The 26,763-nt window shown below is 41.3% G+C and overlaps 1 protein-coding gene across 3 annotated transcripts in view; it reads left to right on the top strand.

Annotated features, from left to right (window-relative positions):
- LOC311588230 (murinoglobulin-1-like) overlaps positions 1–26,536 on the top strand; it is a 46,125-nt gene extending 19,589 nt beyond the window's left edge. Inside the window, exons 12-36 of one of the 3 annotated variants that reach the window (XM_084765713.1) lie at positions 4,595–4,822; positions 5,004–5,076; positions 7,553–7,701; positions 9,006–9,155; positions 10,274–10,432; positions 11,102–11,183; positions 11,581–11,731; positions 12,318–12,546; positions 13,225–13,351; positions 13,732–13,853; positions 14,319–14,370; positions 17,001–17,084; positions 17,329–17,505; positions 17,712–17,796; positions 18,611–18,767; positions 19,000–19,074; positions 19,592–19,772; positions 20,818–21,041; positions 22,659–22,877; positions 23,039–23,166; positions 24,140–24,230; positions 24,829–24,897; positions 25,393–25,495; positions 26,035–26,076; positions 26,391–26,536. In XM_084765713.1, coding sequence (XP_084621839.1) covers positions 4,595–4,822; positions 5,004–5,076; positions 7,553–7,701; positions 9,006–9,155; positions 10,274–10,432; positions 11,102–11,183; positions 11,581–11,731; positions 12,318–12,546; positions 13,225–13,351; positions 13,732–13,853; positions 14,319–14,370; positions 17,001–17,084; positions 17,329–17,505; positions 17,712–17,796; positions 18,611–18,767; positions 19,000–19,074; positions 19,592–19,772; positions 20,818–21,041; positions 22,659–22,877; positions 23,039–23,166; positions 24,140–24,230; positions 24,829–24,897; positions 25,393–25,495; positions 26,035–26,076; positions 26,391–26,407 — 3,174 coding nt within the window. In that variant the 3' untranslated portion in view covers positions 26,408–26,536. Of the gene's footprint in view, positions 1–4,594; positions 4,823–5,003; positions 5,077–7,543; positions 7,702–9,005; positions 9,156–10,273; positions 10,433–11,101; positions 11,184–11,580; positions 11,732–12,317; positions 12,547–13,224; positions 13,356–13,731; positions 13,854–14,318; positions 14,371–17,000; positions 17,085–17,328; positions 17,506–17,711; positions 17,797–18,610; positions 18,768–18,999; positions 19,075–19,591; positions 19,773–20,817; positions 21,042–22,658; positions 22,878–23,038; positions 23,167–24,139; positions 24,231–24,828; positions 24,898–25,392; positions 25,496–26,034; positions 26,077–26,390 lie in introns of all 3 variants that reach the window. The other 2 variants (XM_084765712.1, XM_084765711.1) reach the window with 2 other exon arrangements.
- The last annotated feature ends 227 nt before the right edge of the window (positions 26,537–26,763 follow it).

The raw sequence follows: 26,763 nt of genomic DNA, 5'->3' as shown, positions 1-26,763 counted from the left end.
AGATTCACTTGTTTCCCTGAGACTTTCCCAGGCCAGAGGCTCTGGTGTTCCACCCTCGCACACACTGCGCCTCTGCTATAGAGGCTGGCTGCAGTCTGCAGGTGGGTTGGTTCCATTCCAAAGTCTGGAAGAGTGCATTCAGGTCCTCCGTGGAATGCTATTCTGCCTGTGGTCTGCACTGTGCAGGACACCACTCACCTAGTGTTCTTCAGTTCTTGAAGTCTGTGGCTCTCAATCCAGTCCCTGGTCTCCATGCACTAGATCAGATACAGTGTATGAAGTACGTGGCCATCTTGGAACTCTTTCCCAATTTTTCTTATTTTAGGGCAGAACAGAAAGGGTTTCTGATCACTAATAAAAGTATGAGCACACATTGTGAGCATATTCTTTTTAAACACAATATTTCCCATATTCTCTTTTATTTTATTTAGTTTTTATATATCTCATGTCAGGACCTCCAAGCAAAAATGACTAAAAGTCTGTTTTTATCTATTCAGTCAAGGATAGGTACTGTATGTCCTCAGATTTATTACTGAAATTTGCAGTGCTATATTCTCAAATAAGAGGCATTTATTGTTTAACTGAATATGGTTGACGTTACACTAATCCCCACTTGAGGCACAGAGACAGACCGAGACACAGACAGACAGACAGACAGACAGGAATCCAGCAAGCACTAGAGATGCAATCTGGAGCCACAAAAACACAGGAGACCTGTAATCTGCAGTCAATTGGAACTACACAAAGATTCCCTTGTAAATCATATCTCTGTCAGATATGTCATAAGAAGGAACCACATGAAGAGAACTCCACTTTTTGATTTACTAGCAGAGTTCTCTGAAGGCCCTGCAGCTTTATCTCTGACTCCCATGGCCTTCTACCCTAGTTTGCTCAGTAGGCACCTCCCTGAGAACCACTGTGGGTAGAAGAATGCCAGTGTTGACTTAAACACATTTGCTCCTACAAATTTAAATGATGGAAATCATAATCTATATTATAGAAATAAATTGAAAGTATGTCCCTTTGCAAACAACAGATAGACTCTAGAAACAAGGATTGGAACTGAGCATGTGGGAGGTTGGGTGTAGGAAGAAAAGGACCAGTGTGGCGCCCACTAGGAGGTCAGCCACTGTCAGATAGCTTCAGTTTGGGAGCTTTCTAGATGCTCAGAGGCATGGAGTCATTTAGAGGATAAGATGTCAAACTTTACTACCTCCACCCCTCCACCCCAGCAAACTTTACTACCTCCAGGGAGGCAGAGGCAGGCAGATCTCTGTTAATTCAAGGCCAACCTGGTCTACAAAGTGAGTCCAGGACAGCCAAGGCTACAACAGAGAAACCCTATCTTGGAAAAGAAAAAAAAATAGAAAAAAAAGTAAGAGGTTTCATTATGGCATTTTCATTCAAGTCGCTTTATCCTGTTCCCCCTATTATCTCTCTATCTCCAAGAACCACCCTCATATTTCTGCCCCAATAGTCTATATCCAATATTTACACCATGTACTTCAGATTTTTGCTGTGTTGTTACTTGATGTTTTTTCTCATATTGGGCCTCAATATCTTTCTCTCTGATCTTTATTCTTTTTTCTGTTTCTCAGACTCTGGTTTGCTACTTTAGTAATAAAATTTTTCTCAATTTCTAAACTTAACTGTTAATTTATACTATATTTTCTCTGTCTATTTATTGAAACATAGGAAACAGTAGGTAGTTTTAATTGTTTTTTATTATATTCACACACCTGCTTTGCGTTGGTGTTGACAAATTTATTGAATTCCCTTTATTGTTCCAAAGGTTTATTAGAAATCAAGCCTTTAAAAGAGGGCCACTCATTAAAAAAATCTCCTTATAATAGCAGATGTTCTATATCCATCCTTATAAATGTATAAATTGCAATATCAAAATAGAATAAATAAGAAAAATGAAATGTGAAAAATTATCAACACTCTAGGCTAGAAAACTTCTAAGATGAACAAAAGAGAAAGAAAATAACAGAGAATATCCAAAGCCAGTATGATAGTTAATATTAATTTCAATTTGATAAGAGGCAACAAGCCTCTGAGGGATTACAGAGATTAGGTTAGCTTCTAGTCATGCTTATGAAGAAAGTCATTGGGTTAATTGAAGTAGAAAGACACACCCTATACATGGGACTCACTTTCAGCATGGCCATGCTTACCTCCACCTCTATGAGTGCTACTGCCACTGTTGTTGCCATCATATGTAGACGTCAGAACTCGGTGTTGGTGTTTTCCTTGTTTGTTTGTTTGTTTTGGACTTCCTGTGTGGCCTAAAGACCACTGGCTATGCAAGAATCCTCCAGGCCTTTGCTGCCAGGTTGGGACTGCTAAGGGTCATGTGATCTAGGCATGTTTACCCACATCTCAGACTCTCTACTAGTCAAAGACAACTATTGCTGAACGAGCCAGACCACACTGAAAATCAATCTAATACTTTTTTATATGTCTTCATATTATCAGCTCTCTTCCTCTAGATAACCATAAGACAACTATCAAAAGTAGTACTGTATCATTCAATACTAACTATAAATGTATGCCAAATTAGGCCTCTCCATATGCACCATAAACAGGCAGAATATATTTTAAAGCATTTAGTTATTTGCTGTGCACAAGAAACTCATCCCATGAAAAATATGCCACAGAGACTGAATTGAATGAAAGTAAAAATTATATCCTAAACCAACAAAACTCTCAATCAATGATTGGTAACCATGTTCATATCTGACAAGTAGGGTCAAGCTGAAATAAGATAAAGTCATTGCATTTTAAAAAGTGAATAATTTATCAAGAAGATATACATGTAAATATATATCCCCAAAAGTTGGTTCAACAATTTTCATAAAAACAAGCAGAACTAGGCTTAAAGGGACAAATAGGTAGAAATACAAATAACTACATAAATGAATGACTTGAATATGCAATGTTTAATAATAAATGTATCATCCAAACAAAATAGTCAAAAATAAATCTCAGATTAAACTGTACCTTGTATCTCATGGCCTTAACAGTCATCTATCAAATGCTATATCCAATCGTGATGAAATAGACATCCCCCTCAGCAACTGAAGGGTTTTTTTCGAAACAGGTCTCATTTTAGATATTTTAGACCATGGAGCAATTGTTTACCAATTCAAAGAATTTAAATCATTCAGAGCATCCTATCATGCCACAGGAGACTATAATTGTAAAGAAATAACATGTGAAACTGGAGGGTATATACAAATATATTGGCCCCAAATAAAACTCTAGACAGTGATCAATGGAACATTGACAATATCAGAAATGTAACTTTTAAATTTCTAGATTTAATAAAAATGCACCAGAATACGTACAGTCTATAGGGAATTCAATTCTAAGAGCTATGAGTCCCTACATAAATAATCAGATATCTACCAGGTAAATGCTACACCTCAAGTCCTTAACATAACTAGAATAAGACAAATACAAAATTAATGAAAGGAAAGAAAGAATAAATACAGCTGAAAGTAGTGATGAGGACAAAATGATCCAATGAAACCAAAATCGATTCTTTGAAAAGATGAGTTGCAATAATAGTCGCTTTTCAAGACAACAATTACAAATGGTCAAGAAACACACAGCGCGCAAACACAGACACTCACAGACACACACACACACACACACACACACACACACACACACACACACACACCCCACACACAGATACTCAGTACATATGACTATCATGAAAATGCAAGTTGATACTGTGTTGAAATTCCATCTAAACAATCAAAATGGCTATCATCAGGAAAAGCAATGTTGGCAAGGCTATGGGAACAAAGGAGCCTATATGCACCACTGATGCTTAGGTAAATTAGTATGACCATTAAATTCAGAGCTTCTAAAAAATCCAAAATGAAACCAGTATACAGTCCAGGTTTACCACATCCACATAGTTTCCATATGCACCAAAGCTAACATATGATGGAGACACCTACATCACCATGCCAGTCTCAGCATGACTCTATACAGCCAGCAATGGAGCAAGCATCAGCTCATCGGTCTAGGAATGAATAGAGAAAATAGGAAATACGTGTACTCTAGGCTTTTACTCATATATTTATAAGAGAATCATCTTGTCTATAGTGAAATGCATATATTTAGAAATTGTCTATTTAAGAAAAAATTTATAAGGCTAGGAGAGAAAATAAAGCATTGCATATTGTCTCTCAAATGTGTAATCTAGGGAATAAATAGAAATGAAAGCAGAGAGGCCCTGGTAAGAAAGAAGAGAGCTGGTGGGAAACATAGGATTGGGTAGTAAGTGGATGAATATGGTCAGAGTACACCATACTAATATTTGCAAATGTTTTTAGTCCTGCATTACTTTGCATATATTTATTATGCACTAAAACTAATATTTGTAAAATTTCTTTCATATATATTAATGCTGAATTTTGAAAATTCGGGGTGTCAGGCATAAATTCATCTCATGTATTTCCTCTCCATTTTTAAAAAGATGTGTAAACTACTCTGTCATTGCAAGTAAGCTAACTCACCACAGAAGAGAAGTTCTGCTGTATAGCCAATCTAAGCACAATATTTCTTGCTTTTCCAGGTGCACCACAAGGAGGAATTTTTTTGTTGGAATTTCCCTTGCATGGATGAAGAATATGGAGTAGCTCACCATGTGGCCTACAGTGTTTATTCCATCAGCAAGAGCTATGTCTACATTGAGAAGGAAGCTGGCATCTTGCCCTGCAGCCAGAGTCACACAGTTCGGGCACATTTTATTCTGAAAGGCACTGCCTTGATAGTGCTGAGAGAGCTCAGTTTTTACTACCTGGTGAGTTCTGGCTCCAAACTGAGAAATACAAAGAATCCTTTCATCTCCTGACCAAGTCTCTCTTGACACATTGGGTTCTGGGCTGGGTATTTCTGCCTGGGTCTAACACAGTAGATTCATCAATGAGAAGAAAGCCTTGTAAAATACAGATGTAAGCTTGGAAAATACTTTTTTATTTTAGGTCATGGCCCAGGGCAAGATCATCCAAACTGGAAGCCACACTCACCACATGGAAGCACGAGACCCAGGAAACCGTAAGTTTTTTTCCCACCCAGTAATAAGTCTCGAACTGAGTCCACACATTCTCACCAGTGGACTCTCAACACTGAGTAACTTAGGATGCCATGATGTATGTAAGTCTCTGTAAACACTGCACAGCAGGAGCTCAGGGTTCTGCCATCAAATATATGTTATCACTCATACCATGATCTTCAGGAAAAAAGTCTCAGAGTCCTAAACTGAGTATCATTCAACAATGGTGAAAACTATCTATTCTGAAGATGTAGCTCCTGAAAACACAAAGCGCTCCATGATACTCCCCAAGTAAGGAATCTATGTGTTCATGTAAAGGTTAGCCACAACACAGCAAAATGTCTTACCTTAGTGTCTGTCCATAAAATCTGGAGGGAGCCAGCCTTGGTCCTTAACCCATTCTAGCATCATGTGATCTCAACTTCTGAGCTATCTCTCCAGTCCCTTCATTTTTATTTTTAAAGACATTCTATTTATTCTTTGAAAGTTACATGTATTCATACAATGTACTTTAGTTATACCTGCTGCCCACTAATCCCTACCAACTCCTCACTGGCTCCTCCACCAGGCCAATTCTGTAGTTTAAACGAAATGAAAATCCCAACCATTTGATTTTACTAAGGGAGACTCAGGAGCCAGATGCTGGTGTGAAGACCTGCCAGCTCAGAAAGGCAGAGAGAGACCCCAGGTGACCTTCCTGCTCAGCTCACATCTCAAAAGATAAAGCCCCAAAAGCTCACTAGCTCAGCTGACAGCTTAGGAGGAAAAGGCAAAAACAAAACAAAACAAAAACAAAAAACAAACAAACAAAAAAACAAAAACAAAAACAAACCCCCCAAAATATCCAAGGCCAAAGACTTGCTAGTGTAAAGCCCAAAAGAAGCCTCCTTATGCATGCTTTCTTAAATATCCTTTTCTCAAAGTCCCACCTTACTACTTAATCCCTGTCAGCTGGTTTCTTGCACCACCACTTGACCTAGGCTTAACTTATTAAATCCTGTGTACAGAAAGCTCTTGGATTAAATGTGTGTGCTAGGGTTGATCCACACCTTAATCACCTGTTTACAGTAAAGAGAAAGTTCTTGGATTAAAGGTGTGAGCCAGGGCTCAACCATGCCAAACATGAAACAAATTTCTACAGATCATAAATCTCAGGGGTCACAATGGGATCAAATATCCTGAAGCATTCTTCCCTACTTTATGTCTTGGATTTTTTTAGTTTGGCCAGTATTACTTGTGTGTGTGTGTGTGTGTGTGTGTGTGTGTGTGTGTGTGTGTGCACGTGCGCTATAGGGCCATCCCCTGGATCCTGGAAAATCTACCAGGGGCAACATCCATGAAGAAATATGACTCTTCCTCCCCTCCATAGCTATCAGCTGTCAATAGCTCCTCAACTAAAAGTGGGTCTTCATGAATCCCTCCCCATGCAAGCTGGGATATTGACTAAGGCTTGATGTTGTGAAGGTCTTGGGCAGGGAATCATAGCTCCTGTGAATTTATGTGTCCTGATGCCATTTACTCAGTTCTACCACAACTTGACTCAATTGTCACTCCCTTAATCAGGCCTCTCCCATCTGCTCCTATTTAAACCCAACTTACCCTTGAGTCCTGGTATTCTCAGTGATCATCATCTTGCCATCCTTTCCTTCCCGAATGTCACTTGCCACATGCACACATAGTTCCTATGATTTACCTGTTTATTATCGATTTCTCTTCCTTTGGATATCAACCACAGGAAGTGCATGGGTTTACATATGTAGTGTCACAGACATTTTCCAACTACTTTCTAGAAGTGGCAGACATTTAATTGATGCTCAACAAATTTACGTAAATGAGGGCTTCTTTGTCACTGACCAATTATAAAAACTACTTAGGCATTTAACCAGATATCCATCTAGTCCTTCCACAAACACCAAGTGGGAATCACAGAAGGTTTGGGAATCTCCTCAGCTTCAACAAAACAGCAGAGACTTCAATTGCATAATTTTCTCTCAAGAAATGTAAATGCTGTGAACATTTCGGTGAGAAAAATAGTTTAACAAAGATATGCTTATAATTGTCAATGTGGCTTGCTCCTCTGAGATGGCCATTGGTTTTCATCTCCTAGAGTACCAGGCTGTCATCTCTATAATTTTTCCTCTTATCTAAATAATAAATGAAACATCAGTCAAGATATTTCCTCCTTTTTTATAACAGGAATAGCTAACAGATGTCTTTTGCAATGCTAAGGTGTAGAAGAGACAAAGTGTTAATGTATGATTAACTATAATTTTACAGTGAGCCCCTAGTGGGGGGTATCTTGCAGTGAGCTCCTTACACCCTCGTGAAGTATACCCTCCTGTGAGCAAGCAAACAATTAAGCACAGGACAGTAAGAGCATCTTCCACCTCCAGACAGTCCTTCAAATCCCTGTGTTTAGTCATCTGGGTTTTCCTGTCAGCATTCTGATCCATTACCTTCTCCTCCCAGTCCCTTTAGCTCTAGAGAAAGGCAACTTTACCTTGGAGATCCCTGTGGAGTTCGGCATGGCCCCTGTGGCTAAATTGCTCATCTACACCATCTTGCCTGATGGAGAAGTGATTGCAGATTCTGCAAATTTTAACATTGAAAAGTGTCTTCTCAACAAAGTGAGGAGCTTATTTCCTAAAATTTCTATTTTAAAAGGAGGGGGTGGAATGTTTGAGAACACAGATTTCATTTAAGTAAACCAAACTCAGTAATTGGTGTGTACCTCAGTGGCAAAGACGTGTATAGCACCAGAGAGCCAGATTTTAATTCACAAACCTCCAAAATGGTTGGAGGCTGAAGACGAAAGAGGCAAGTAAGTGTGGAAGCAAGAGAGGGGAACCGAATCCACCTGAGTCCAGAATACCAAGCTCAGTTCACCAGGCTTGACAGCAGGTACCTTTACCCACCGAGCCATCTCATAGACCCTTCATGTTACATAATTTCATGCAAGACCAGTAATAGGACCCTCCTTTCAATACAGTCCAGGCCACAGCTATTTGCTTCATTCCCTGAAATTAAATAGGAAGAATTGAGAAATGAGTGATAGAGATGGCGAGACAAAGTTAGATAGATAGATAGATAGATAGATAGATAGATAGATAGACTAATAGAGAGATGATAGATAGATAGATAGATAGATAGATAGATGAAAGAAAGATAAATGTAGACACATCTCCAATTAGAACACTGATTTTCAGCCTTGGAGTGTGGTGCCCATCTTTAATCCCAGCACTCGGGAGGCAGATGCAGGCAGGTCACTATGAGTTCGAGGCTAGCCTGGTCTACAGATCTAGTCTAGGGAAACCCTGTCTCTGGGGGGAAAAAGAATTCAGATTTTCCACCTCAGGTATAAGACTTATCATGAAAAGGCCCTTAAAATGGAGTAACTTAGGAACTCCTGGGTGCTTGCCACATAAAGGTCTGATAACAGCACTAATTTTTAAAAAAAAATGGGCCATGACTGCAGGCTCTCATAGCCCCAGTGCTGTGGAGGTCAGAGGCAGGAGATTTACTGGGAATTGCTGGCTGCCTGTTTAGCTCCAGGATCTTGAGAGATGCTCAAGGGAATGAGGTACAGAGGAAGGCAGGCCAACCATACCCTCCTCTGCCCTCTGCTGGACACATGGGTACATGCACCTACACACATGAGTGCTTTACACCACACTCAAGTACTTGCATGTGCACACATGCCAAAAATGAGCTATTTGCATGACTTTTAGGAAGCCTAAATGGACATTTTTGCTTCAGAGTTTGACACATCTCCCATTTTCCTAAATCAATCCCAGTAGAGAAAAGAGAGGCTAAGAGCCTCAGCTAAGCTTCTGGCAGTAGTCCCAGCCTGGAAAAACAGACATGCAGTGCAGAGTTACAAGGTGACTCCATGTGACAGAACCCCCGCTAAGCTTGAGTTCCTTTCCCTCAGGTGGACCTAAGCTTCAAGCCAGCCCAAAGTCTTCCTGCCTCACAGGCCCATCTGCGTGTCACAGCTTCTCCTCAGTCTCTCTGTGGCCTGAGAGCAGTGGACCAAAGCGTGTTGCTCCTGAAGCCTGAAGCTGAGCTCTCTCCTTCCTGGGTGAGTCCTGGTCAGCTTTTGCCCAAGAAAGGCCAAGCCCAGAGGCTCTGAGCAAGAGGAGCCCCTGGTGCTGGATAAAGCAGTGATCATTCAGCCACTAGGGCTCTTGAACGTATGTATTCTGTGTTTAATGCTAAGGACATCTATAAGGGAGCTCTACATTATACGATCCCAAAGAACACCTCAGAAAACTTCAGCCAATAAACTCAAGACAAACCAGGAAATAAAGCAGTCAGTAAGCTGCAAAGCTTGCATGTGACCCAGGCTCTCTGTGTCATTACTTCTCCTATCTTACTCCAGGAGTGGCTTGTCCCTTTCAGATGCTCATGATGGAGGTTTTCAGAGTGAAGCTGCCAGTGGGAGCCAAAGGAAACGGTTCATACATATGGAATCTTACACATCTCAAGAGTCCCCCAAATAAGAAAATGATATGTTTTAAATTTTGAAAGACAAGGTTCTCAACTTGTTTTGAAAATTCTCAGAAGCACAACTAAAACCATAAACTATTTCCAGGAGTCTCATCCAAGTTAATGATAGTGAAACTCTTCTTTATATTGCATTAAGACAGGGTTTATTAGGAATGGTTACATAGTCAGTGTAATAGCTTAAAAATTATTATTGACACTGGCTAATATCATGTTTTAAAATGTAATGTACATATGTACATTTTAAAAACAGAAATCTTTCATCCAAATATTGCTGGAAACTTACCTGTCTTGAACCAACACGTAAATTAAACGAGAATTTAATTTTATTTAAATTATGATATTTTTATGGTGCACATGCTGAAAGTGCTTTAGAAAGTACACTACTAAAATGTTTTTTTTTAATTTTTACTTTCTCCAAATCTATTAAATAGGAGATTTCTTGAGCAATTGTTGTAGCTGACAAAGAGTTTAAATGTCTTTAGTTTTAAACTCATGTATAGACTGAAGAGTCTGACAAGAAACAGGAAGGGTGTTCCCTTGCTCCCACCACTCTGCCCTACCCACACTCTGAGTGCCAGTACTTTCAACAATTGCAGCTGCTTCTTGAACATCAAGTGATTCGCTGTGATCACACTATTTTCTTTTCATGTCTTCTAAGAAAGAGGACCCCTTGTCTCTTGTTTCTGACAGATATACAACCTGCCAGAAATGAAGCACAAGGACTCTAAACCAAGTTCTCACCAGCTGCCCACAGACCAAGTCCCTTGTGTCTGGCCTGGAGATATGGCCCTTGAGGGCACACGCTCAGTAAGAAAAGCAAATGAGAAGGACGTCTATGAATACCTGGACGTAAGCCATATTGTCCTCTAACATGCTGCTCTGTGAATTATTTAGGTTTAATGAAAAATTATATCAGTAAAGAATTATAGAGTTGTGCCAGGGATTGAAATAACTGTTTGACCACCCACCTTACATGTGGTAGACTGTGGGCCAATTCCAGGCATTCCAAAAACTGCATCTTGGAAAGTGTCCAGTCTAGGCTATTTTTTTTCTCTTTTTATTGAAGAAACTGGACCAGAATGGGTCAGTGACATCATCATCATCATCATCATCATCATCATCATCATCATCATCATCATCATCATCATCATTATATTGTTGTTTTCTTGAGGCAGGCTCTCACTATGTAGCTTGGCTATCCTAAAACCCACTAGGTAGACCAGGTTGGCTTCACTCACAGAGATCTGCCTGCCTCTGCTCTGCCTCTGTCTGGCAAATGCTGGAATTAAAGACATGCACCACCTTTTAAAAATAACATAATTGTATCAGAAAGAAGGTTGGAGCATATGCCTCACTATGAACTCTGTGCTGCTCACTGCACTCTCTAGCGAATATGAAAACACAATTGAAACAGGAATCCTACTTGAACATGTGAAACTATACCTGTAATTTTTATACACACAGAGTTTTTTTCCAGATGTTTGAGATATTTTGCTTGATTAAAAATCTCTCTTCTAGGACATGGGTTTAATAGCATTAACCAACTTGAAGATCAAACATCTCAAAATATGTCTTGGCTATTATGGTACGCCAGTAGAAGGTAAAGTTGCAAACCGTTGTTTATTTTCAGAACAAAAATAAGAGTGAGTATTTAAAAAAGGTGATAATAAAATTGTAGAGCATGTATAGCATCCAAATAACAGAGAAAGAACCCAAACTTACTTAAGAAAAATGTGCTCAAGTGCATGCTGGTACTACAGGGAAGATGAAGGCTGAAGGCTCTTCCTTCTTTGCCTTAAAATAAAGAAAAATGCAACAGTTACTCTAATAGAGAATCACTGTGTGAACTGTGAAGAACTTTTTGTAGATGTGTCATGAGAGGAGAAGAGAATTCCCTAAGGAATAGAGACGAAGCAGTAATGGGAAAACCAGGGCTTGCAAATAGAAGTAAGAACAGTAAAAGGAAAGGCACTGAGTTAAAGAGCACATGTACTTAGCTTTACGTAGGAGTTCAGGAGGACCTGCACTTGCACACTTTGGAGCAAGAACATCTCCATCACATGAGAAGACACAGCTTGAAGATTCAGTTGCTGAGACCATTCGAAAATATTTTCCTGAGACCTGGATCTGGGATTTAGTCACAATAAAGTAAGTAATTTCCAGTTGTATGATTTGGGCTAGGTATGAAATTTTTCTTTGTCTTCTAGTATTTCTCTAATTAATGTGTATCTTAAACAAAGGAAATGACTAACTTAAGAAAAACAGTGTATCAACCCGTCAATTATAAAATGTATGTATTTTCATCACTCCCAGAAAAAAGGCACATAAAAATCATCATGTACCTTTTTGATGCTTACAACCATTCAGGAACACCATAAGTGAGGCAGTCCTACATGGAGCAGGCCACTAGACTGTAACATAGAGTAGGCCGTGTAGGTCGAAAGTTGTTGTATGGTATTTCAGAGATAGGGTTCAGAGACAGCTTCAAATCTATGTTCCAATTTCCACTAACACGAAGACTCTGAAGGGCCATAAGGCTATGATCTGAGTTGTGAAAACAGGACTACAGAAAGACGTTTTATTTCTCCATTTGGAGTCCTGTTTACACTGTTCACTTCCTATCACTCCTCTGAAGGACTCAACGGGTTTCCGTTCCATCATGGTTATTGATCACCATCTCAGAAATAACTAATACATGTGCTCACTTCCTGTGCTTCACCTTCTCCCTCTCCAGCTCCTCAGGAGTAGCTGACATGGATGTGACGGTCCCTGACACCATCACTGAATGGAAGGCCGGAGCCCTCTGCCTGTCCAACGACACTGGACTTGGCCTCTCCCCTGTGGCATCTCTCCAAGCCTTCCAGCCCTTCCTCGTGGAGCTCACGATGCCCTACTCTGTGATCCGTGGAGAAGCCTTCACACTCAAGGCCACTGTGCAGAACTACCTTCCTTCGTGCATCCGGGTGAGCACCTTTCTGAGTTAAGCTTGTCTAGAGGGGACGAGGACAATTAGTGTGTGCAAATTATAACAGAATTAAATGAAAGGAAGGAAGAGACTCTATTAAATCCATCAACACTGGTTCCAAATGCTTAATTCCTAGACTCTAGCTAAACATATACAGCACAGAGTTTAACAGTATGGACTCTACACAAGATGTAAAGGTGACATTTTCTGCCCATATTTAAGCAGTACATGCTGTACTGACAGAGACAAGATGTTCCGTGAGGCTTCCATAGACAATCGAAAGATACAGTCCATGTAGATGTATGAGGCTTTAGTCAGGAGAAAATGGCATACTGTTTACAATGGGTTTTGCTTTTGGTAAAAGCAGGTGTATACTTTAGTAATTAAAACTCTAGTATGGTAAAAATAGTTCTGCCATCAAAATAAAACAAAGATAGAGAAATATATAATTATCTCCCTACATGTTATTGTATATAATAGATGGGGATCGCTAAATAACATTGTGGACATGTTTGTGTATATGAATTCCAAGACATTTTAGGCACGTGTTTTTTTCAAAAACACCCCTCCTGATCTCTTTTTAACACAAATACCCTCACATTCTTTCACCTATCTCCTCCCACGTGTTTGTGCTGTCCTTGTATGGTAACAGCTCTGCTATGTTCCCCCCTGTCAGGTGAGTGTGGAGCTGGAGGCCTCTCCTGATTTCACAGCTGTCCCAGTGGCAAAAGACCAAGATTCTTACTGCCTCTGTGCCAATGGGAGGCACACCGAATCCTGGTTGGTAACTCCCAAAGCTTTAGGTGAGTGAAAAAATTATTAAGAGGACTTTATCCAGAAAGGGTGAGTGTAGGAAGGTTTCTTAAATTGCTTTCTTCCCATTGGATCCCCGAGAGAAAACGTTCAGTCAGTTTACCTTTCTCTTACACAAAGCGTTGGCTGCCCTGACCTCTCCCTGTAGACCAGGTTCACCTCTAACTCACAGAGATCAGGCTGCCTCTGCCTCCCAGTGCTGGGATTAAAGAAGTGCACCACCACACCTGGCCCAGCTTAACTCCTTCTTAAATACTGGGCAAGCCCTTGCAGGGCTCACAGACTAAGGATACCTTGTCAATCTTGGGGCTTTGGTGAATGCCAAGTTTCTGGCACATCTAAGCTCAGCTCTGTGGACCATGTGTTTCAGGGAGTGTGAATTTCTCTGTGACTGCAGAAGCACGACAGTCCCCAGAGGCCTGTGGCTCTGATGTGCCCACAGTGCCTGAAACGGGGAAAAGGGACACGGTTGTCAAAGTTCTGATAGTTGAGGTGAGTAGACCTCCTTGACTGGCAGTGTGCAGAGTCCAGATAGTGGAGCAGTGTTGACTATATGTAGATGAAAAACAAAAGTTAATAACATATAATGTTGAGATATTTCATAGCAAGTGGTAAGCCCATGCTTTTCAATCGGTGTATGTTCCGATTTCTTCTCTCTTCCTATTCTCTTAACTGAAGCTTGGGGGATGGTCTATACCAGTTTATCTTCTTAGAGCTATACCTCTTCCTTCTGATCCTATCATGTCCCCTCCTTTTTATTATCTTTCCTTATTACCTTCTTTTTGACCTGGCAGGCCCAATTATGCCAATCTTGATATGGTGGAAAGGTAAGTCATCTGATTCTAGTCCATGGCCTCACAAGTAAAGAAATTGTCACTCAAAAAAAAAGTCTCCGGCATTTTTGTATTTGCATACACAGTAATTTCTCTTGTCTGAACATTCTGTCTTTTGCCCAAGCCTGAAGGAATTAAGAAGGAGCACACTTTCAGTTCACTCTTCTGTGCATCAGGTGAGGACAGATCTCTTGCAATATTCCTGTATGAAACCAGGATCCTAAATACCTTCTAACTGCTTGAAGATGAATAAACAGCAAAACCACGAGCATCATAAAGGTCACTGACCTGAGGCAGCTGTCAAGGGTATAGTCATAGTCCCACGGGAACTCAGAGCTCATCAAAGCCCTTTACTTTGGAACACAGAAATGGTTACCTAACCCATCTCATGCCCAGTGCTTAGTTATGGGTAGGGAATAGCAAAAAAGAGGTCACAATTGAAAAATTCCAAAAAAGAAAGGAAGGAAGAAAAGAAAGAAACAGAAAAAGAAAATGGGGAGGATATAGACAGCATCTTCAAAATGAATATATGTACATGTACACTCAGATCATAAATAAATGAATACACAGACTTCTATGAATGAGTAAATCCCACCCTCAAGCCAAACGACATTGTGATGTGTACTCAGCATAGCATTTCCCTTTAATGGTTGTTTTTATGACTTGCTCTTTTATCACTGCCCCTTGCTAGAAGGTGAGTATTGCAATGGAAACACAGCAGCATATGACACAGGGGGAATCTCACTGCCCCTTCTGAGGGAAAAGCATAAAGACAGCCTGTGCACTCACAGTGACAACTGCATTGCTGGCACCTGAATTAGTGAGTTGGTGTAGTTCTTGCTCAAAACATATTTGTCATAAGAATTTTTAAATTGGAATAATAATTTTAATTTAATATAAAATCCATATTACATGAAGGTTCACAGAAGAGATAAAATGAAGCAAATTTCTTTGTGAAAGGTATAAACTAATGTAACAGTTACTAATACAATGGGTAGAAGAAAACCATCATATAAAGCAAAATTCTTTAAGTGATTTTTCTTTTTTTCCTTTTTATTAAATCATTTATATTACATCTCAATAGTTATCCCATCCCTTGTATCCTCCCATTCCTCCCTCCATACCCTGCTTTCTCCCTACTCCCGTCCCCTATGACTGTGACTGAGGGGGACCTCCTCCCCCTGTATATGATCATAGGGTATACAGTCTCTTCCTAATAGCCTGCTATCCTTCCTCTGAGTGCCACCAGGTCTCCCCATCCAGGGGACGTGGTCAAATATGGGGCACCAGAGTTCATTTAAGGTCAGTCCCTGCTCTCCACTCAACTGTGGAGGATGTCCTGTCCATTGGCTAGATCTGGGTCGGGGGTGAATGTTTGCTGCATGTATTGTCCTTGGCTGGTGCCATAGTTTGAGCAGAAACCCTGGACCCAGATCCGGGCATCATATTGTTCTTCTTGTAGGTTTCTAGGACTCTCTGGATCCTTCTATTTCCCCATTCTTCCATGCTTCTCTTGCCTAAAGTACCAATAGGATGTCCTCCCTTCTGTCCACTTTCCTGATAAGTGAAGGCTTACATGGGACATGCCCCTTGGGCTAGTGTCCAGATATAAGTGAGTATATACCATTTGAGAATTTCTGCTTCTGTGTTAACTCACTCATTATGCTCATTTCTAGTTAAATCAAATTTTCCACAAATTTTGGGAATTCTTTTTTTTAAATAGCTGAGTAGTATGCCGTAGTGTAAATGTAGCACAGTTTCTTATCCATTCTTTAAATGTTTTCCACGAAAGAGAGAGCGTGAAGAGGGTCGCTGGGGATTAATTTTTAAAAAGCCACAGATAGAATAACAAATGCCCTATTCTTCCCACTGGCCAACTCTTGCTCTCCTGATATTTAGTTGTTACAGTAATCCATCCATCCCCCCCCACGTCATAGGAAAGCCATCCATGACAGTAACATGGGCAGGATCAGTGAAACCTCCCATTGCAACCCAGGTGGAACAAAAGCTGGCTTGGAATTCATCTCCCATACTAGCTGTTGATTCACACGTGGCCTTATCCATCACTGTGATGAAACATCATGACCAAAAGCAACTTGGAGAGGAAGGTTTATTTCAGTCACACAGTCACAATCCCTCATGAAGGGAACACACAACAGGAATCTGAAGGCAGGAACTGAAGCAGAAGCTGTGGAGGAATGCCGCTTATTGCCTTGCTCTCCCTGAATTGCTCTGGTTGCTTTACTATATATCACAGGACCACCAGCTCAGATGAGGTATCACCCAACCTGGGTCAGGCTCTGCCACATCAATTATTAAAACAGAAAATGCACCAAGACTTGCCTACAGGCCAATGTTATGTTCTCAACTGGAGGTCCCTAGTCCCAGAAAATACTAAGTAATATCAAACACACACACACACACACACACACACACACACACACACACACACACACACACAAATTTACCTTAACAAAAATTAATCAATAAACACATCTTCATTTGTTTATTAGAATAACTAAATATGGCATCAACAGAAGCAGAGGATCACAGATCATAGAGACTCGGACATTCATTTTGGGCAGATGCTTTGCTGCAATACAACAGGTGATAGAAGGAGAAGCAGTGGAGCTTGGCAAGACAGAAACCAGGAAATATCGATTTGTGATGTTTATATTAAGACCATTTTTCTAGGGAGGCAAAAATCCCGAGGCTTAAGGCACAGTTCTAAAGCAACGGGCCTTAGGGGACTCTGCAAATGCAAAGAACAGAGTTGATGCCCTACCCATTTGTTTTGCTTATTAAGATGCTGTGCTATCAGAAAACTTGTCCCTGGTGCTCCCACCGACAGTGGTGACCGATTCAGTCAGAGCCCATTTCTCTGTGTTGGGTGAGTCAATCCATCTCTGGAGGATTTGGGACAATAGTCACTACCAGTTCTCCTCCCCCACCATGATTCCATATATGGCTTTTGAACTACTACACTTGAATTCTTCAACATCCCTCTTTTGTCTCTATCCCAGCACACCTCACCCTAAAAATTCCTTCACTTCATTGACAAGCGATCCTATTGCAGGTGTCATTTTTGTTCCTGAAGATAATGGCTGTTCTAATGTCACACCTCTCACTTCCAGGTGATATCTTGGGTTCAGCCATAAAAAACACACAAAACCTTCTCCACATGCCCTATGGCTCTGGGGAGCAGAACATGGTCCGTTTTGCTCCTAACATCTATGTACTAAAATACCTGAATGAAACCCAGCAGCTGACCCAGAAGATCAAGTCCAAGGCCATTGACTACCTCATTGCCGGTCAGTAAGGCTCAGAACTTCTGTTTTGTTCTTGTAAATGTTTTCTCCAGAAGTGGGGGGTTAGCATTGGATGGGGAAAGCTGAGCAGGATTCTCTGTCAGTGCTACAGCCAAGGGCCATGAGGGTCTCTCTGGCTTCAGACTTTTATCCTGCCATTCTCTGATGCACCAGTAGCTTTAAAACACACCCAAAGCCTTCCATTTCAGGTTATCAGAGGGAGCTGAACTACAAACACAAAGATGGCTCTTACAGCATCTATGGGGAGGAAGAACAACGTGAAGGAAACACTTGGTAAGAAGAGTCCACTATGTGCCAGGCCTTGTTCAGCTCTTGTTCCTCATGGCAACTATACATGCAACTTATTTAATGGATGTATAACCAATGCCAGGGCTTCAGAGGCACATAGAGGCAGCACAGATTATGCATTGCAGAACTAAGGCTGTCTCAAGCCTCATCCTCTTTGACTCTGTACCACGTGTTTTACTGAACTCAACAAGCTGACCTTTTCATTTCTCTCCAAGATCTCTCATCATTAAATGCCTGGATCCACATTACTGATCATCCAAAGATGCTCACACTGAGACTTGAAAGGCTATTGCCACTCTTCACATGGTCATGCATTACATAAGAATCATTATTGAGATAAAACACACATATAAACAACCAACAGGTGACAAAGGAACTAGAGGCTGGTGGAAACAGGAAGTAAGCCAAGAAGAGGAACATAATTTTTGAGGCAGAATATATATGGCTAGGGATTTAGGAAAGGAGATTTTTTCTTAACTACAAAAGAAAATCATCGGAAGTGGGGAGGGGAACCCCTTAAGGTGAGGGTGCAGGTGTGCTGAGTAAACACCAGAGGAAACAAGATAGAAGAAATGAGAAAGAAAAGCAGGAAGCACCTTAAACTGCACTGTAGTGTGTCTGCATCCAAGAGAACACAGGAATGGAGGCTGGCTTTGGAGTAGCCAGAGACGTTGTCCAGCTGCACTCACTCACAGACCCTAAGACTGCTTGGTTAGAAGTGTGGACCCCTGAAAACCCATGTATGAGGGTTCTGCCCCACAACACAACTTCCTCTTCCCCACTTTCCTTCCCATGTCAGGCTTACAGCCTTTGTGCTCAAGTCTTTTGCCCAAGCTCGAGAGTTCATCTTTATCGATGAGAAGCACATCATTGATGCTTTCAAGTGGCTCTCCCAGCAGCAGCAGGACCACGGCTGCTTCAGGTCGTCTGGATGGCTGTTTGACATGGCCATAAAGGTGATCTTTTCTGAACTACTTATAAGCATGGTGAACTAAAACCCTTCAAAGTCAGTTCACACTACTTACTGTGGGGAGGAAGGAGCCTCCAGGTGAGCAATGTGGTTTTTTAATAAGGAGGATATGAATGAGAACTTCCGTTGAATACAAGGGACTGGCCATGATCGGGGAAGACATCTTGGATGGGTTGCTTGCTGTATAGTTTGCCTAATTCCCTCCTTTTAATTTGCAGGGAGGAGTAGAAGAAGGAGTGACCCTCTCTGCCTATATAACCATCGCCCTCCTGGAGAGCTCCCTCCCAGACTCAGTGAGTGTCACATTGCTTCTCCAGCTTCCCAAACTAGCGCAAAGCCTGTGGCTTTCTACCCTCCCTAAAGCCAAGTGGCAGTTTTTTTTTAAAAACAAGCAAATGAGCAAACAAAAAACAATCCTTTACATTTGTCAGATTCCATTAATGAGCATCCAGTTATTCAATGAAATACTAGATATGTACCAATAATCAACTTGAAAACACAGCCTTTATTACTGTCCCTATTAGTCTGAATTTTAAATAAATGTAGTTTATATATATATATATATATATATATATATATATATATATATATATATATATGAATGGCCCCCAAAAGATAGAGTATAGATAGATAATCAATAACAAGTAGAAGATAGGAAGTAATTAAGGGTGGAAAGGAGGGAGGGAAAGAAGGGAGAGGAAAGCAGAATAATTGATTTCAAAAGTGCAAATTCCCATAACCTCCAGGTTTGCTCCATTATGTCCTAGGACACTTTTTCACATAGTTCAAGTTTCATTGTTCTGCCAACAGCATCCTGTTGTCTTCAAAGCCCTGACCTGCCTAGAGTCATCCTGGAAGACAATAGAGCAAAGGAAAAACTACAACTCTATGTACACCAAGGCACTGCTGGCCTATGCTTTTACTCTGGCAGGGAACCAGGATAAGAGAAAGGAAATCCTGAAGTCACTTTATAATGATGCTATAGAAGAAGGTAACAATGTGTCATCATCATGTTTCTTTCTGACTGTTCCAGAGACTGACAATGGGGAGTATGGAAAGAACATTACATTTTAGCTTCTTCTCTGTGGCACAGTGCTGTTTCTACTTGGACTGACCAAGGAGGCAGCGGCAGGCAGACCTCTGTGAGTTTGAGGCCAGTCTGGTCTATAAGGCAAATCCAGGACAGCCAAGGCTACACAGAGAAACCCTGTCTCAAAAAACCAGATAGAAAGAAAGAAAGAAAGAAGGAAAGAAAGAGAGAAAGAAAGAAAGAAAGAAGTTAGTCATTTAGCCTGATGCAGTGGCTCATATCTATAACCCCAGCACTTGAGAGGCAAAGGCTGCTGGATCACTGTGAGTATGACGTCAGCCTGGTCTACAAAAACAAGCCCAAGACACCCAAGGATACACAGAGAAACTCTGTCTCAAAAACAAAACAAAAACACAGTTAGTCTTTCTTCTCTACAAAAGCCTTCTCTACAGTATTTACTAGTAGTGTGACCAAAATCAACAACTGTAAAATCATAGTAGAATGTACACAGTTCCTACCAAGGTAAATACAGTTAAAACTTAACCCTTTATCTCTGATGAATGTATAATATATATATATACATTCATATATATATGAATCATTTATATATACATATAAATCAGGAGCAGCAAAAACAATGAAGAACACAAAAAAGAAACTGTGCTTCAAGGCTTTGCTATTCCAGTTGCAACTTTGAAACCAATGGGAAACTTTACTAAGTCATTGGCCTGAACACTGAACAAGTCATGTTTTGCCATTGAGGACTTACTTTAGTCAATATCTTAGAAATTTCTGTCCACAGTCTTTCTCAGGCAGAATCCATCACACTAATTGCAGACTTTTGCTGAGAATCAATAAATCTGGGATACTGTGCTTGAAAAATTTTAAAACCTACTACAACCATTTGTATTTCCTTCTTCATAAGTGTAGATATGTCTGTGAGTTGACTACTCACACTTTTTTTGACTACTCACACTTTTAATTATTTCTCTATTTTTACCCTAAGGCAACTCCATCCATTGGGAAAATCCTGAGGAACCCAGGAATACAGAGGATTCTATGTGTGAGCTCCGGGCTCCTTTTCCTGTAGTAGAGATGAATGCCTACATTCTCCTGGCTCTCGTAGCTGCCCAGCCAGCCCCAAGCCCTGAGGACATGGCTTTGGCAATGCGCCTTGTGAAGTGGCTCACAAAGCAGCAGAATCCCTATGGCGGCTTCTCCTCCACACAGGTGAGTGATTTTCCTTCAGAGTCCCCGTGCAGTTAGGGGATTTGAACAAGAGATGAAGGAACAATGAAAAGGGGGAAAGAGGGGAAAGAAACAAGGAAATGTTGCTCTTGAGTATTTTGAGTCTGTAGGAAGTGAGGGATAACACATTCTATATTAAATTATCCCGGTTTCTGTACCCAGTCACAGAAGTTCTCTTCATGCCACGATTGGTTAAATGGACCTATGTTGCTGAGAACTTCTAACCCAGACCCAATCCTTGTCTTAAAACAATGTCAAAAATCCTGGAGTGTCCAGAATCCTAGGTGTAATTCCCTCACTCTAGATTAGCACATGGAGTACCTGAAAGATGCTCTTTGGACCAAACTGGCATCTTTATTGTCCTGCTGTCCTTAGATGCAGCTATTTCCCTTCTCCTGACAGACCCTCCTAATGGTGTATCTGGGTAGATCACCTTCAGGTTTTCCGCGAGCTGCCAGGGGCTCCTGCTGCCCCGCTTTACCTCTTGATGCTGGAAACAATCAGGATTGTAAACCATTCGCTTTAGGCCTGGAGATGGTTCAGTGGTTAAAAGCACTGGCTGCTCTTCCAGAGGTCCTTAGTTCAATTCCCAGCAACCACATGGTGGCTCACAACCATCTATAATGAAATCTGGTGCCCTCTTCTAGTGCTCAAGTATACATGCAGGCAGAGTACTATATATGTAAAAATAAATCTTTTTAAAAAATTGCTTTATCATCTAGTCAGCGTAATTCTCATGAGGTGATATCTGCCCCGCCCCCATCCCAGAAAACTACATCAACTATAATATCAATAATTTATGTTCTGGGTATTCTGGGCATATATGACACAGTTAATCTCCAGAGAAATATAGTGAAATGGTAGGTTTCTCTAAAGAGAAATAAAATGTACAAAGAAAAAAACCTTCCATGACACTAGGAAGCTGCCATTTGCACTTCGACTCTTTCATTCTTTCCTTTTGATGGACAGTCTGCATTGTGATACTAAACCCTCACTGTGCGTTTATTTCTGCTCTCTCATTGGTCTCTGTAGTCAGGGTAGCATCTGGAGCTATCTTGGGATAAGGAAGAATACTGAAGGAGATGCTCTCTGGAGCATGGCGGACTTCCTCACAGAGTATGCCACCCAAGAGCAAGGCAATGAAGGGCAAATCCAGATGACAGATTTTCTGTTTGATAAGACTGTGGCATACCCCGCACTTAGCCATGGTGTTGGTGTCCTTGACTCCTCACCCAGTGCAGGAGAAGGTTTGGTGATGAGAGCAGGCAAAGGATGTTGTGAGAAGATGGGGGGCAGCACCTTAGGAATAGCGGACAAAGGAAAAAAGGTCATAAATCCTGGGGAAATAAAGTCTAAAAAAATATTTTCTGCTGGCTGGGGGGATTTGCAGATGCTAGAGAACTCTGCGTAAAGAGGAAAATGAGGAGAATGTTTTGATTCTCAAATGTACCCTAAACTAAAGGCTGAAATGAAGTCTAAAGACAAAATAATTAGAGACTTAACTTCATGACGCTTTTGTTAAAGCTAAAATGAACTTTGGGAAGAAGCTCAAGTCCTTTGGATCTTATGCTCTCCTGGATGTTTTCTTTACCCTTTCAGGACACTGTGGTGGCTCTCCACGCTTTGTCCAAGTATGGAGCACTTACTTTTTCCAGAAGTCAGAAAACATCTTCGGTGACCATCCAATCATCAGGGACATTTTCCCACAAGTTCCAAGTGGAGGACAGTAATCGCCTGTTACTGCAGCAGGTCCCACTACCAGACATTCCTGGGGACTATAAAATTAACATGACAGGGGAAGGATGTGTGTATGCCCAGGTGAGATCCTGGGGAAGGGCTGGGTATGCAGCTGCGAGCCTCCTTCTCCAAGACGGAAGGTCTCGCTTTGCCTACTTTTATACATGGTGCTCGGACTGGGGGAAATGCACCCAAGGGTGCAGTGCAATGGAGGTAAAGTATTTCTGTTCACTACTCACCAGACGACGCTGAGATACAATGTGCACCTGGAGAAGCAGCAGTGGGCATTTGCTCTGCATGTGCAGACAGTACCTCTAAGTTGTGATAACCCCCAAGGCCAAAACAGCTTCCAGATCCTGCTAGAGATCAGGTATGAGTGTCTGGCTCTGGTTGACTATAGCGCCGTCTTCCTAGAACACTTCACAGAGTGGGTTCAGAGGTGTCTGAGGGGAATCTGCTTTCTCTTTTGAAAAAAATACTTTACTTCAGCAGAATGAAGAGTGCCGAATTGTAGAATTCTAATTCCTAATTAGTGTGGTGCCAGGGTTCCTTTCTTTGGCTCTATCATAATAAAATAAAACCTTATTGTTTTCCATGAGACCTTAACATGGCCTATGCTTCTTCACCAACAAAGACATTCTTTCTGGTCTTTTAAAAATTCCTTTTTTCCCCCCAGATAGGGTTTCTCTGTGTAACAGCCCTGGCTGACCAGGACACAGTTTGTAGACCAGGCTGGCCTCAAATTCAGAGATCTGCCTGCCTCTGCCTCCTGATTGCTGGGATTAACGTCATATGCTACCACTGCCTGGCTAAAAATTCTGTTTTTTCTAGAAAGGTTTCTTTTTTAAAAAGGCATTCAGTTCTTCTGACAGTCATCAAAAAGCTTCTTATAAAATACAACCAGAAACAGGATCTAACTGCAAAAAACGACGGGATGTTTCGCAGTGTGACCTGTCCTCTTGTTTACCTCAGTGTGCTGTGTGTGATGGGGGTTGAGGGTACACGTGTGCCTTTGCATGTATGACAGAGGACAGTGTTACCATAAGTCCTCAGCCTCCATACATACTTGGTTTTGAGATTAGGTCTCTTACTGGCCCAGAGCTTAGTAAGCAGATGGTGCTGGCTGGGCAGCAAGCCCTGCGGATTCAACAGTTTTTAATGCACTGTCCAGGTGACACTGTTGCATGGGCCCTATTCAGGACTATTTATAGTGACCGGAAGGTCCATGTATTTTATGATATGGAAAAGTCCCACAGGCTATATCAGGAATTGCTGCTGGACCTCAAAGGAGGCAAACTCAAAGTATTAACATTTCTCTTGCCATGCACTTCTTTGGTCTGTAGTTACACAGGGAGCCGCCCAGCCTCCAACATGGTGATTGCTGATGTGAAGATGGTGTCTGGTTTCATTCCAGTGAAACCAACAGTGAAGAAGGTAAGTAGACCTGTTTGGATTTTCTGTGTTGTCAAGCCAGGAGCTTACAGACACCATCGTAATAATGACAACCTGTGTCAAGGCGATGCTAGCACTAACATAGGTATTGGTTGTGATCGCAGCCAGCACAGGAAAGGTAAGAAAGGAGTTCACCAGTTTATAAAGCGTCACAATGAATTGGTTAATAATGATTCAGGGGAGATATTAAATATCAAATCCTGAAGATGTGGGTTTAGACGTTTTAAGGGCTGTGGAAATTAGCAACAAGCTAGGATGAATAGCAGAGTACAGGGAGAGATGCATGCACAGAGAATATGAGGTAAGTACCATCGAATGCAGGGCTATTTTGACCTTCAAACAAAATCTAAAAATATCTATTACTAAGTCAGATCACATTCAGTCAGACATTTAGTAGAGTAGCATTCACAGTTTTCTAAGCATATTTTTATTCTTGTTGGAAAAGGTTTTTTTTCTCAAATTCATTTAAGTGGATTTGGTGACATCTCCTTCTCGTCACCTTCAATCCCAGTTCTTTTGCCTCTTTCACCCCTGAGGCCTTTGCTTTTTCAGTAACACAGATGTTTTCTCTCATTTTCAGCTTGAGAGATCAGGGCACGTGAGCAGAACAGAAGTGAGCAACAACAATGTCTTGTTATACATAAATCAGGTACAATTCCTTCCTGCCTTTCTAGACATGCCTAGGTGGCCAGTCTTTCTTGGTGAATCTATGTGGGAAGCACATAGCAGGAACAAATTGATTGTAAAGGAAGTCTTTGGAGAGACGTCTTCCCTCTGTTCACTCTGGATGTCATTTTTCTTTGGCTCAGCAGTTAAGAGCACTCACTGCTCTTGAAGAAGGCCAGAGTTCAGTTCTCAGAGCCTATTCCAACTCACAGATCCTATAACCCTAGATCCAGGGGGCCTGATGCCCCCCTCTGGCCTCCTCCAGTATAGACTCCCAGGAGCCTCTACTTCAGTTCCTCCGGTCCCTACACAAAAGCCATATCACCATCCACATATGTAGGCACTTATGAGCACAGTGACTCTGAGATTACACGCTATCATCCAACGCATAACTGTCTTTCAAATACCATGGACTGAGTCACGCTGAAGACAACTAGTGGCCACCTCTGTGAGTCTGGATCATTGTTCTCTTTCCCAGGTGACCAATCAGACACTGGCCTTCTCCTTCATCGTTCAACAAGACATCCCAGTAAGGAACCTGCATCCTGCCATTGTGAAAGTCTATGACTACTACAAAACAAGTGAGCAAGTGATTATGAAGGGCCCTAAAGGAACATGAAATTTTTGACAGTTTCTCTCTCTCTCTCTCTCTCTCTCTCTATATATATATATATATATATGTATGTATATATTTTCAAGCACATTTTGAATTCCCCGAGGGTAAATGATTCTGGTGTTATTACATGTTTGTTTGTTTATTCCATGGGAGGCAGGCATGCCAGGGTGCCTGTGGAGGTCAGAGGGCAATTTGGGGAAATGCGTTCTCTCCTTCCACCACAGACATCCTGCAGAGCGAGCTCGCTATGGTCATCAGGCATGGCGCAAGCACCTTTTCCCACTGAGCCATCTCCCTGGCCTAGGACAAAGGTGTCAACTGATAGTTTCAAGAGAGGAAAAATCCTTTCACTTGGTTTGTCTGATGTCTTCAGAGAGATGTCTTTTCAGCTGTCATCCAGGTCCTGACTGAGAAAAGTGGTCAGTCCTAACTCACCAACTGTCCTCCACAAAACCTTCTCTCATCAAAACTCTCATTCTCAAGTTTTTCTCTCTTGTTTTCCAGATGAAGTGGCTTTTGCTGAATACAGCGCCCCCTGCAGCACAGGTGAGACCTGAGCACTCCTTGCCACAAGCCTGCCTCTGACCTTCTTCACTTTAAAACTACCCAGAACATTTGTTATGTGAGCTCAGACTCCTTTCACTGTGTGAAAACATGGAGCTATACAACTTTTCAACAACTTACTTACTCTCAAAGACCCTGCTGCCTTCCTTGCCAAAATATATCGTACATTACAATAGAACATCTGATGGATGCCAATATTCCCCACACCAGTTAGCTTTCCACAGAAAACCCTTCTGTCAGCACCCAGTTACATCCTATTCATCCTAAATGTTTTTTTCTTCTTTCCGCATACACAGAGATACAAAATGCTTGAAACTCGTATCTGTGGAGAAGGCATTGATGGAATCCCCAAACCCAGGAACCTTCATGATAATCATTTTTCTTTGTCTCTCCAATACAAATACTGAACAAACTTGGTAAATAAATACATAGTTCAAGAGAATCTCTACCTTTGATTCTTTCTTCACTTGATCCAAATTTACTCCATGTTCATTCAGTACCTTGCACTATACCTCACATTGGCAATGAACAGAAAGGACATTCAAACAGAAGAACACTGTAATAATGTGAACACTTTACAACTGCTTTAATAATACAGACCTCAGAACATGAAGGGCAACACAGCGGCAACCTTACCTCCATAAGGAAGACCATGATGGGTGTTTTAGT

Source organism: Acomys minous, assembly GCF_964271855.1.
Source record: "Acomys minous genome assembly, chromosome: 17".
Lineage (NCBI taxonomy): Eukaryota > Metazoa > Chordata > Mammalia > Rodentia > Muridae > Acomys > Acomys minous.
Note: the sequence above shows the minus strand (reverse complement) of the source record. Positions and strands in the feature narration are given on the sequence as shown.